General features: G+C 39.6%; 1 protein-coding gene across 5 annotated transcripts in view; it reads left to right on the top strand.

The window, feature by feature from the left end:
* The window catches only part of FMNL2 (formin like 2), a 332,616-nt gene that overhangs the window by 225,766 nt on the left and 93,055 nt on the right, over nucleotides 1-13,795 (top strand). For 4 of the 5 annotated variants that reach the window (NM_001206821.1, XM_005202499.5, XM_005202496.5 and 1 more), the window contains 3 exon segments: nucleotides 137-213; nucleotides 10,616-10,699; nucleotides 13,642-13,794. In NM_001206821.1, coding sequence (NP_001193750.1) covers nucleotides 137-213; nucleotides 10,616-10,699; nucleotides 13,642-13,794 — 314 coding nt within the window. 5 annotated transcript variants of the gene reach the window in all.

Below are 13,795 nucleotides of genomic sequence, written 5' to 3'. Positions count from 1 at the left end.
CTTTGCAAAAAATGTGAGAGAAGCCCACTTTAGAAGCAGAGATGTTTCTGTATTCTGTTAAACTTACTACAAGTAAGCTACAGTTATAACACTTGCTAAAATATCTTTTGTGAGAATATGTGTTCTTGAATTATAGAAATTCAGACGGCGTGTTCAAGAATCCACACAAGTGCTAAGAGAACTGGAAATTTCTTTAAGAACCAACCATATTGGGTAAGTGTTCCCACTGAACATTTTAGCTGTAAAGCTTTTGGACACTTAAGAGAGTGACTGAATCATATCCAAAGAACTAAGCTTATTTACTGTTCATTATAAGTTTTGACTGAGGTTTAGACGGGTGGAACCTTTTAGTTCTTGAATTGCTCACTGTAAAAGAATCAGTAGAGGCAGGACAGACAGTCCTTGATTTGGGATGTTTATGAGAATAGTAAAATTCTTTACTTGCGTTCAGTGATGGTGTATGTAGAGTGATTCTCTGGAAAGATAGGAACCCCCAACAAGTAATGTAGACTGAGAGCCTGGAAGATCTTGAAGCCTTCCCTGGAGTTCTTTGAGTTGGTTACTTGAAGCTGCCTTGTACTTTTCTCAGTTCTCTGGCCAAAAGAGGGCAGAGTCACTTGACTTACCTCCTTGTGTTACTACCTACTTTGTTCTGAGTCTCTTCTTCCTACGTCCCCAAATTTTAGGACCATGAAGTGTAAATCCATACCATGAAAGCGAAGTTTGGGGAATCTCTGCACTAACCATTTCAAAGAGTTTGTCATGCAACAGCATGGTTGCTTTGCCTCCAGCAAGTACAACTTCATTACACACTCCCTTTCTCCAGAATTGTATGGCAGAGTTATACAGTACTTTCAGATAATGTGTTTTGTCTCTAAGGCAGATGATATCAGTATTTTCTTTTATAGCTTCTGTTCTTTCCAAAGTACCTGTTTAACACCTGGTAATTATTTAACCCCTCTGGATTTTGAGTCTTTGAGACTTACAAGGAAAAAACTATAGACTTCAGATCTTTTAGAATTTTCCCCTGTGATAGGTCTACTGGAAATGAAGTTTTACATGTATGTTACATTTTTGTTTTTCAGACTCTTCTGTAAAATAATTACCCAAATAACAGTTTACTTCGTCTTCTGACTATATTTGGTATACCCATCCAAATGGTTATTTTCCACAGTTATTTCAGCATAAGTTTTTTTTTTTTAAGTCAAAGAAATGTAAGGTTAATTTTTAGCTGCAGAACCTGGGTGAGAATATTCATTTCCTTAAGGATAATTTCACATGCTTGGCACCTAGAGAGTGAAATATGTGGAAAATGAACTGATTCTAACCTAAGGTTGATAATCACCTTTGTCTCAGAAAGTGTGCTGTAGAACAGTGGATCAGAGTGGCGTGAAAACAGAACTGGAAGAGAAATTTAGGATTGCTTAAATTGATTGCTCCTTTCACAGATTAAAAGAATTAAGGGACAGAGAAGGTAAGAGACTTCCCCAAAGTCGGCGGCTGCAAAGCCAGATGTTTTGTTCAGAATGCTGTCCTTTTGTTTATCTGGCCTCATCTGGCAGTTCTTTCCCTGAAAGGAAATAAGATAATCAGGGCTCTGGGATCAAAGCGATGGAGCTTGTCTGTTGGGAGTGAAAGTGGTGGTGACTTAATATAATATAGTTGGGCATCCAGAGCTTAGGAAATTTGAATATTTTGCAATATTCAGGGATCCGGAACTAGATTCCACTTGGTAAGGCCAACCCCTTACTGTTGACACTTCTTGACTGAAAATGGTGGGTTGATCTGTAGCCAGGATTTCTACAGAATGTCGAAAAGCATTTCTTCAAGCATTGATGAAATAATGTGAAATTGACCATCAAATACCAAGGCAAGGTGATCATTTCCAATATAAAGTTGGCAGAGTAGAAGCACTCTGGTTGAGTAGAAGCCAGTACAAATCTGCAAGCAATTGGCGTGGTTTGTTGTTTAGGATACTATAAGCACATTGAAAGAGTTTTGCATTTTTCTTTCATCTTCATCAGCTGAAGTTTTCCCTTGTCTACTACCTATGTGAAACGCTTGGAAAATTTTGGCATTAGCAGCACAAAAATTCACAAAAGTGCATTGTCTGACATACCCTTATATGGAATGAAACCACACACTGGGATTTTGACCTGATTTGCTTGTCCTGAAAACCCAAACCTGAAATGGACTCTTCTTTATGAAGCTAACTGGGTTGACCACTTTTGATGGGGAAAAAATTTTGAAGAATTAGGAGTGTGAATATAATCAATGAGTACAAAGAGAAATTCTGGAAATGCAAGGTGCTGTAGAGGGAATCCTTAGATTTTTTATTGTACTCTTTGAGATACCATATTAGAAAGGTAATTGGGTGCTTATTTGCTTTAGGGAAAGGGAGATCTTGACCTATTTTTGCCATGCCCCCTTATCAGTTCTTTGACTTAAATAAATTATTATACATAAACTCTCTGTATTTATCATGTGACCTAAGTTAACTTCTCATCTATAAAATAAGAATAATAATACTTATAGGAATGTTGTAAGGATTAAATGGGGCTTCCCAAGTGGCGCTAGTGGTAAAGAACTTGCCTGCCAATGCAGGAGATGTAAGAGACACAGGTTCCATCCCTGGGTCAGGAAGATCCCCTGGAGGAGGGCATGGCAACCCACTCCAGTATTCTTGCCTGGAGAAGGCCATGGACAGAGGAGCCTGGTGGCCTATGGTCCATACGGTCGCAAAGAGTTGGACGCTACTGGAGCGAACTGCCACATGTGCAAGGACTAAAGATAACTTATGAAAGACCTGATATAGGGTTTAATACAAAGTAATTACTCTCAAGGCTTCTCTGGTGGCTCAGTGGTAAAGAATCCACCTGTAATGCAGGAGACATGGGTTTGTACCCTGGGTTGGGAAGATCTCCAGGAGAAAGACTCACTCCAGGATTCTTGCATGGAAAAATTCCATGGACAGAGGGGCCTGGCAGGTTACAGTTCATGGGGTATCAAAGAATCGGACATGACTTAGTGACTAAACAACAACAATTACTCTCAATATATGATAACAGTTATTTTTTTGCTTGTTGAAAATAATATTATATAATAATAATTGGACAGTGTTGTATAATAATGATATGAAAGTGAAAGTGAAGTTGCTCAGTTGTGTCCGACTCTTTGCGACCCCGTGGACTGTAGCCCACCGGGCTCCTCCGTCCATAGGATTCTCCAGGCAAGAATACTAGAGTGGGTTGCCATTTCCTTCTCCAGGGGATCTTCCCGACCCAGGGATCGAACCCATGTCTCCCACATTGCAGGCAGAAGCTTTAACCTCTGAGCCACATATATCCCTAAGGAAATTCATGCAGAGAATGTTACCTTCTCTATCTAAAAGTATCCTGATACTTAGGAGTTTATAACTCCCAGAAATTAAAAGGGAACATTACCTTTAAAAACTACTTGTCCTGAAAAAAAATTATCTTTGGCACAGGCTTGCCTTTCATGGTTAAAATCTGGGGCTCTGCTGCAATAGCATTCCAAGCTACAGCTTTGTCAAGCAAAGGGTGTGTTCTGAGTTTTGATATAAGCCTAAAACTTTTTAAGTGAATGGCCTTTTGAGAAAGAAAATTAATTTTTTTGGAATCAAATTGAAATAAGAAATGGACTAGAAATAATCTCATTCACTTACTCTCAGGAACTATAATAATAGAGAAGAATTGGATTATGACTTACCCAAGCCCCTTGAAATGACTTGAAATACCCTTGAAAGGAGCCAAGTACTGTTAGAACACATTGGCTGTGCATTATCAACAGGCAGCTGCTGTGACATTTTGAAGGTTGGGTGATAAGATTCCAGAGGCACTGATGGCTGTGAGCTGGATAGATTGATAGGTGTTAATCCATGAAACTGTATTGTAGGCTCACTCTCTTTGCAGGTAATTTATTTTAGTGAAACTGCCTATTAGGATAGAAAATTACTTTTCATCCTGAGTGCGAGGTCATAGAGTTCTGAAAGATGCTTCCTTGGTTCACTGTATCTCAATGGGGAGATGAGAATAGGCATGAGATTACAGGTGGGAGGTACACCTCAGCAAGGAGAAGAGGAGAATTCTGTAGAAAGAGGAAGGAGCTGAAGGATGTGAGGTGAGCATCTTCTTTCCTGGACTTCTTTATGAAACAGTGCTGTCTGGGCCAGGCCGGCAAAGGAAACAGAATGGCTCAGGCTGGGTCTTAAGGGTGTACATCATCCATGGTGTATGTGTAACAAGGTACCCTATAATTAATTCATTGTTGTTTAGTTGCTAAGTCTTGTCCAAATCTTTTGCAACCCCCATGGACTGTAACCTGCCAGGCTCCTCTGTCCATGGGATTTTCCAGGCAAGAATACAAGAATGGCAAGAGGGTTGCCGTTTCCTTCTCCAGGGGATCTTTTTGACCCAGGGATCGAACCAGTGTCTCCTGCATTGACAAGCAGATTTTTTACCATTGAGCCACCAATGAAACCATCAATTCCTTCTTAGATGGTGCTTTTTGGAAATTCACGAGATCATTATAATTTTGTTATGTGTTAAGCAGTGTATTCAGCAAGTTAAAAGTGTTACTTCTTAACAGATTTTTTTTTTTTTAATTGCTCTTGACCATTGAACCTCCCGTTTTCTAGATGAGGGAACTGAGAGTCAAGCAATTAAATATCTTGCTGAAGTCCCCACAATTGAGAAGCATTAAGGTTTGGACCTGCTGCTGCTAAGTCGCTTCAGTTGTGTCTGACTCTGTGCGACCCCATAGACGGCAGCCCACCAGGCTCCCCCGTCCCTGGGATTCTCCAAGCAAGAACACTGGAGTGGGTTGCCATTTCCTTCTCCAATGCATGAAAGTGAAAAGTGAAAGTGAAGTCAAGTAATTAAATATCTTGCTAAAGTCCACACAATTGAGAAGCATTAAGGTTTCAACCTGCTGCTGCTGCTTCTAAGTCGCTTCAGTCATGTCCGACTCTTCGTGACCCCATAGACTGCAGCCTACCAGGCTCCTCCGTCCATAGGATTTTCCAGGCAAGAGTACTGGAGTGGGGTGCCATTGCCTTCTCTGAAGATTTGAACCTGGAGATGTCCAAATCTAAAGCTGTTAACCAAACCAGCAGTTTAAAATTTTGATTTCAAGACTCCTTTACTTCCTTAAATTATTTTGAAATCCAGTAAGTCTTTATTTCTGTGGGTTTTATCTATTAGGGCTTCCCTAGTTGCTCAGACAGTAAAGAATCTGCCTGCAATGCAGGAGACCCAGGTTTGACCCCTGGGTCGGGAAGATCCTCTGAAGTAGGAAATGACAACTCATTCCAGTATCCTTGCTTGAAGAATTCCATGAACAGAGGAGCCTGGAGGGCTACAGTCCATAGGGTTGCAAAAGAGTCAGACAGGACTGAGGGACTAACACACCATCTATTAATGTTACTATATTAGAAATTTGAACTGGTAAGTTTTAGATACGCTTATTTTAAATAATTTATTACCTCATAATAAATATTAGTTGTAGATATATAAATATAAAATAATAAACATCATACAGCATTAATAGCATGAAAATAATTATTTTCCAAAGTGAAAAAAAAATTAGTGATAAGAGTGGCTTTGTTGTGCATGTTTACAAGTCTCTTTAATGTTTCACTAATAGAAGATAGCTGGATTCTCATACCTTTGTCTGCATTCAAGTTGTTGCGATTTGTTTTGATTTATGTACATGAAGAAAACCGGGCCTTAAAGAGATATGTACTTGAAAAAGTTTTTAAATTAACCTCTTCAGATAATTGGACTTCCCTGTGGCTCAGCTGGTAAAGAATCCGCCCACAATGCGGGAGACCTGGGTTCAATCCCTGGGTTGGGAAGCTCCCCTGGAGAAGGAAAGGCTACCCACTCTAGTATTCTGTCCTGGAGAATTCCACGGACTGTATAGTCCATGGGGTTGCAAAGAGTCGGACACGACTAAGCACCTTTCACTTCACTTCATTGCACTTTGAGATAGTTGTGGCCAGAAATCACCAACATTCAAAAGTGGTGATTTCTTAAAGTTAGTTGCAACACGGAATCTGAAAGCGTATCAGTGAGATTTTGTACTCTTTTATACTAACATCTATTGTGCTGTCTTGCACTCTGGGGATTTTTACCCATGCACCATTTTGAAACATGAAAAAATCATTTAAAAAATGTTTTACTGGGTTATCCTGATCTTTCAAACATAAACACACTTTATTCTACAATATAAAAATAATCACGTTTGTCAATAATCACCAGTCTCATCAGAATATAAGCATTGGGAAGCTCTCAAACTCATGGTGGTGAATACCAGTGTTCCAAAAGTCCAGTTTTTGTTTGTAAGCTCAAATTTTATTGACAAAAAATATTCTGTTTTTTTTCCTCAAAATGGCAGACTCACTTCCTTCACTTTTGAGACTATCTGATAGATAGCCAAGATAGAATAGCCATAATGTGTCTGTCACTTGCCATTCCATGTGAACAGTGCCTGGGTCAGCTTGCAGCTCTAACAATTGTATCCATGCTTTCCCTCAAGATCGCGTAGTTTTTGGGCACGCAGCAGAAATGCTCTGTGGGCTTCCCATTTTGTCGCACAGAATTAAAAGATGCTCCAGGAGCAAGCTTCAATAAAATCATGAATTTTAGCGCTTCACTAAGAACAGTTTTAAGTGAAGTTCACTTTTTTCCCCCTTTCAAGTGCTTGGGGTGAAGAATACAATCAATAGGTGTATTCACTGGTGGTAGATTCCATTCACATCTCTTTTGTACCATCAGTGCAAGTGTCAGAAGAGTGAGAAAAGCAACTTCTCAATGTTTGTATGACAATAGGTTTAACGTCACAGACCCTGAGAGGGTTTCGGGGACCCTCGGTGGTCCATGGGCTATGTTAGAGAAACAGAGAAACAGTCTGAGATGCTGTCTCGAAGAAAAGACGTGGCCGCTGATGATGAATCTGGGTGATACTTAACCTTCTTTCTCTCCCTTGTGATTTTTTTTTTCATGATTTGTCAGTAACTGCAGTTCCTTTCAGATGCCTGTTGCATCTCTCTAAAGGAGTGTGGCAGAACAAATTTACCATTTGTTCCTTCATTTTGTGTGTCTTGCATCTGTTTCATTTGATCTTACACATTTAAGGCCAGTAATGTCCTTTGAGACTTTATTTTCTAGATGAGAACAATGAGGGTCTAAGATTTGGGAGGGAATCAGAGGGAAGACAACATCAATCTGGAAACATAGCTTTGACCCGACTAGAGTAAAACAGTAACTCTTGGCACCCGCATTTAGAGCCCTTCCTTGAATAAGTTTTTTTCCAGAGCTATTTCTCATTATCACTGTGCCTTCCAGCTCCCCAGCAGCCGGTTTGGAATTTGCCTAAATTCAAATTTACAACATATGGTATTTACATCGAATCTGTGAGGTACTCAGTAATGTGGCATGCTGTCAGAATCGGAAACAATTCTACTTTCCAGGACCTGTAATCACCCAATTTGAAATTCTCCGTACTGGCAATATGTTGAAGAGTGTGTAGTGTGCACAGAGGTGAAAATGGAAATTTACTACAGGAATCCTCAATTTATGATATGTCATAATCATGTACCTGATAATGCCCTTAAAGGATACTGAAAGTTGCCCTTTTTTCATCTCTACCTACCATCTCTATTTGATTTCCATAGTCTTTCATTTCCACAGAAGTTCACGCTCACCTCTGTTCTCTCCGATGCAGAATGATTGTTGTTTTCTTATAGCCCAGAGCCTTTTTGCTGAGATGAGTATACAAACCTGATACCACTTGACAAAAGGGGTGGTAAGGTATGGAGCTGTGATGGAGTTCTATCTTATTCTTTCCTAAATCAACTGCGGGGGTCCGAGCCAAATTGTAGACCCAAGGAAGATCTCACAGCTTCGAAAAAGAGGTTAAAAATGAAATTAAACCTTTCAGAGGCAAGACATGTTATACTCTCGCCTATTTTTAGGAACTGAGCAGAAGCTCCTGCCTTTCACTTTGAAATTTATTTTTAAGGTCCTTTCATTAAAAGTCAGCAAGAACAAGCAGGGGTATTGATAAAGGCTTTGAAATAAAAGCCAATTAATAGGCTTTATAGTTGCATCAAAATATATGCATATTAGTACTTTGAGTCAAGAGGATTGAGCTCTGGCTGTACTTGGCTATTTCCTACCATTTCTTCCTTCCTTCCTTCCTTTAAAAAAAAAAAATCTGTGAGTCATTTTGCCTCTTCTCCAGTTTGTGGCTGAACTAAGTGAGGCAAAGGTGCTAGGGGTTGAGATGAGACAATGGCAGGTCCTTAGGGTGTCCTGGACCATTTATGTGTTTTAGAGGCAATGTCTGGAAAATCAACAAGAAGAACCTATAATGACTATTCTTCTCAACTCCTAAATTAGAGTGTTCTTATGGGGCCAGTCTGGGGGGTCACAAACAGTCAGACGCAACTGAGCAACTGAACAACAACAAATATGAGCCACTGAGAGTGAAATCTGGGCCATGTAGACCAGGTGAAATCAAGATCACTCTGAGAAATCTGGTTTTCTTTCCAATTAAAAAGGTGACACCCCCCACCCCCCGCACCTGCCCAGCTCTGGGGCTTTCTGCTGTGCCCCCAACTGCGGAGGGCTAGTTTAAATCATGCCCTCAGAGCCCATAGACCCAACCGATGGGAAGGCCACAGAGAGGCTAAAGGGCTTGAATTTCAAGAGCAAAGCTAGTCACCCAATTCAATAGTGAGCTCCAACCTTTCTTTAGTCTCCTACCAGTTTTAAAAGGAAAAAAATACTTTTTTTTTCTATTTCTGAGCTTTAAGAATGGGCACTTAAAAATGCCTCATGTCTTCTGAGACCTAGCCACATAGGGAGTAATTTAAAATAAATGAAAATAAGGATCTGGAAGCAGACACTGAGGTCATGTATGAGGTGGTGGTGTGAAGGGAACTCCAGCCTCTCAGTGGCCAGCCCCTTAGTTCTGGTCAGCTCTCCTAACAAAGCCGCTTCGTGAGACCCAACAGGTCATGTTTTCTTTGCCAGTGTTTCCCCTCTAGGTCTCTTTTTGCACATGGCTATATTAAGTGCATACATTTTGTGATGGCCTGCCTGGGCACTGGGGGGAAGGAGGACGCACGCTGTCTACATTTTCCATCTTACCATTTTCTGGACCTACCTGCAGACCTGAGGTTACATTATGCAGGTGATAGGACCTGAGGAAAGGATGTGCTTGAGGATAAAACAACAAAATCCCCCTAGAAACAAAATTTTAAAGAAAGGCATTCTGAGCCCAACAAATTGTTTTTTTCCCTTTAAGGCAAAAACCTTAAAAGGACTGCTCATCCTTTCAGACACACAGTAGAATTGTCTGACCGTTGTTCTCATAGCTTCAGGACTGGTTTCCATAGGAGCCACGGTGTCCATAACTGGTGAACCTTATTGGCTCAGTGTTCATGGAGGAAAGCAGCCACTTTGGAATGCTTTTGGCACATATACCCCAAGATTCGTTTATGTGGTGGTATAGCAGATGTATTTACTTACTATTTGTTGGAATTTCCAATGCTGTACAGGCTTGATGGGATACCACGTGTTCTTTGAAGGTGGATATCCTGGAGGAGATCTGGGACATAGGGTAACAGGTGTTTATCCTCAGTATCTGACCACTCTGTTTCATCTTCTGTGAAAATAAAAATGTATACGCATTCTCAGAGAACTGCATTCAAATCCACCACTCAAATGCAAACTGATATTATTTTTAAATGATTTTAAACAATATGTTTGTCACATCTCAGGTCGGTTGGTGTGTGTTGCCTGCGGCTTTTTTAAAAGGTTTTAACATTCATGGAAAAAACTAAGCAATCATTATCCCTATGGAACTTCCAGAAGCCCATAAACACTGGTCTCGCATTGGCTAGTTGAGTGTTTACTACAGCATCGTGTGCCAAGAAGGAGTTGAATGTGGATTTGGAATCAGGCCTGGATTTCAGTGGTTATGTCGTCATGTCCCCAGTCTGCCTGATTCCCCATGCAGTCTTGGCTCCCTAAACAAGCAGTCTGTCGATGAGTTGTGGTGGAACAAGGACAGCAGCAAGTTCCTCATTTAGAAAGTTTCTTACCTGTTATCCTCATTCTACTAAGCAGTGAAATACACAGAAGGCACTCATACACTTTTTGCCCCCAGTCACTCACACGGAAACGTTGTGGTTTTCTTAGTGGCCGTATTTGAAAGCTCCTTCCTTATGTGAGATAGTCTAGGCTTAATGCTGTAGTTCCTTTCAGGCAGCGGATGTTTCTGATGGAAAAACAAGTTTTCACTGTGTCCTTTTCATGGTAGTGCGTGCTAAGTCACTCAGTCGTGTTCAACTCTCTGCAACCCGGAACTGTAGTCCACCAGGCTCCTCTGTCCATGGGATTTTCCAAGCAAGAATACTGGAGTGCGTTGCCATTTCCTCCTCTAGGGAGTCTTCCCAACCTAGGGATCGAACCCTCATCTCCTGCATTGGCAGGCAGATTCTTTACCACTGAACCACCTGGGAAAGCCCTTTTACGGTACAGCATATGATAATCTTTGCCAATGAATTTTTTTTTCCCTCAAACAGATGGGTCAGAGAGTTTCTGAATGAAGAAAACAAAGGTCTCGATGTTCTGGTAGAATATCTATCATTTGCGCAGTATGCAGTAACGTAAGTAAAACCTGGCTTGTTTCCTTTTAAATTTTATGTGGTCACAGAAGATGCAGCTCAGTGGTAAAATTAGATACCACACTGAGGGGAAAAACCCAGAAGCAGATGTGGTAAGGCTTAAGAAGGTTTGTTTCTGTTCAAGTAACTAAAAGCAAATCACATAATTGTTGGTAGAAATGCTTTTATGGCAAAAATAAAACGGGAGTAAGATCACCCTTAGAGGAGTCCTTATTTCAAAAGAAGTGCTTTCTTTGATGCTCAGGTTTCATATGTTCATATGGCAGAATACTCTAGCAATTATTGGAAGAGGTATTATGATATATTATTGAGTGAATAAAGCAAGGTACAGAAGAGTGACTCCTTTTTTATTAAAAAAAAACTTGTATGTGTATATTTATATGTGCTAGTGAATACAGAGAAAATTAATGCAGAAATAGATACTAAACATAATGGGAGTGGAGGAAATGGGGTAAACAAGAGGTTTTCCTTTTTAAATTTATATATATTTGTATTGTTTTGACTTTTCTTTATAGGGGGTAAAAGGAAAAAATGGGGAAGAGCGGGAAAAATTGTACTATTTCACCTTGCTTTTGTTGATTCACAGTTTTCTCATTTGCTAGGCTTCTGGAAAGATTTACGGTAGGAATGAAAGTGTATGTTAAAATGATGCATTCTTTCCTCCACTTTCCCTCTTTAATCGAAAACTATTCCAATATCCAGAGATGGACACGCTCACACATACACATTAAGGAAATAATACTGTATTCTTTTTAATTTTATTGGAAGGCATTTTGGCCTAGATGGTGCTTTTTTCCTTCTCAACTCTTCTTTTTAAAGCAAGAACTTGTTTTTTCTATTGCTGCACTTTAAGATGTAACCACGTGTTATCTTATAATCCTCATCACTTCCTTGAGAATTGGTGAAGAGAAAGCTGTAATTATTCCCGCCTTGTTGTTGCAGAAACTAAAGTGTTAACTGAAACTGGCTTGATGAGTTTCAGTTTTGATAGCTTTGTATATGATACGGACTGTATTAAGAAAATTCAACAGATAAGTTCTTATCTTCATGAGAAATTGTCCTCTGAAATATAATGCTATTGTTTATAGCATACTCTTCCAAAGGTTGTTTCTTATCTACCCCTATTACATCGAAAACTGCTAATCTCCCCTACACTTCATATTATATGGCAAAATGGAATAGAAGTATTATCCTGTTGCATATTTTAAAATCTGGAAGAGTATTTAATAAGGAACTAAGGAAGGACTAAGAAACTCCAGGAATAATGGAAAAGAATTGTGTACGATTTGTAATATGTTTGCTGTAATCAACCTTTTACCCCATCACATCAGAGCTTATAAAGCAGCTTTCCCAAATGCATCTACACATGAGGCCAGTGGGAAAAGGTCATGCTTCTCCAAGGGAATTTTTCTAATCTGAAGCCCAAGAACAAAGACAACAGCAACAACAAAAAAAAAAGAACTCAGAGTTTTTGGTTCCTAATCTTCTACTTTTTTAAATTTTAGAATTAACTTTACAGTCTTTGCTTATTAGTCTTATTTTTGCTTTAATTAGAAAATTATATGTAGGTAAGTAATTTATGTTTTATACTTTCTTGAAACTAAATGGGCTGAAAAAATGTCTTGCTATTCCTTAGCATGTGGCAGTTTTCTTTCCCATGTAATGTGAAACAGCAGACTCATGCAGCCTCCCTAAAACGGGAGCATTCACCAAGTTGCGCGTTTCCTTTTTCTGCTCGGTGAGGGGATGGGGGATGAGCTGAGAGGAGCATAAGGATGCTGAACGGCTGAACATATGGGGGCTGCAGAGTGACTTAGCAGGAGTCTTAATGACATGGGTGATCTTAGGATGCCCCTAGGCTTACCTTCTCTGATGTCAATTATAGGCTTCTATTTTTAATATTTAAGGATCTGTTTGATTACTTAATTCCACCTCTTTTCTGTTCACTGGTTTCTGGATCCTAAGGAATAACAGAATTGTTAGACCCATTCAATGACTTTGTGCATCCGTCTCTGTTATCTGGCTTAGAATTTAATAGATGGAGAGTATCACTTAGTTTACAGATGATTGTTCTAAGCAGCTATTTTCTTTTGGCAGTCACACTTGTGTAATAAGTCATACTTGCTATTTCCAATATGTGTTTTTGATATTTCTTCCATGATAGCCTTCAAAATCTTACAGATGATACTAATTATAGCTGCATTCTGTTTATTTTCTACCTGATCAGGTGTTCTTGTTGGAACTATGGCTAGAAACCATTGACAAAATATATTTTGAGAAAGTAGAGCTACTAACTTTGGCAGGGGAAAAATGCATAGAACACAGAGGCCTGTGTGTTAAAAATTTGTTCCTAAAATTATACAAGGATGAGCAATTTAGCCATTTATTCTAACATGGTTAACATGAGTAATAACCTCAAAAATATGCCAGAGAAACAACAGCCCTACTTTAAAGAGCACCACACTGGGGAGAGATTCCAAAATCAAAGCAAATTCATAACTTTGCAAGTAATGTATCACATATGGTTGGAAAAGCACATTTGCCAACACACTAGGAGAAAATGCTCGGTGAAAATTGATGGGTAGGAATAAATTAGTATACGCCTAACATATTGACTCGTTAAAGCAAAATGTAGACAGCTCTAAGATCTTTTTTCCCTATCCCGCCAGAGCTCGTTACTAATCAGTAAGTCAGCAAGCCTTATAATAAGATGCAAATAACACATTCCTAGTTGTCATTCTGTATTTTTGAAGCTAACACATAGTCCATGGAAATTCATTTGTATTCCATTATCAGTTTTCTTTGTTTGCAAAAACTACCCATATTAAGGTGCAGATGTGTAATCGGAAGGAGCAAGTTTTACACATCCATGTGTTTGTGTGAATCTGAATTAAGTCTTGAGTGGCATTTCTCTTTTGTTTTAGTTTTGACTTTGAAAGTGTGGAGAGCACTGTGGAGAGCTCGGTGGACAAATCAAAGCCCTGGAGTCGGTCCATTGAGGACCTGCACAGAGGAAGCAACCTGCCTTCCCCCGTGGGCAACAGTGTATCCCGCTCGGGAAGACATTCTGCCCTGCGG

Source organism: Bos taurus, chromosome 2, assembly GCF_002263795.3.
Source record: "Bos taurus isolate L1 Dominette 01449 registration number 42190680 breed Hereford chromosome 2, ARS-UCD2.0, whole genome shotgun sequence".
NCBI lineage: Eukaryota > Metazoa > Chordata > Mammalia > Artiodactyla > Bovidae > Bos > Bos taurus.
Note: the sequence above shows the minus strand (reverse complement) of the source record. Positions and strands in the feature narration are given on the sequence as shown.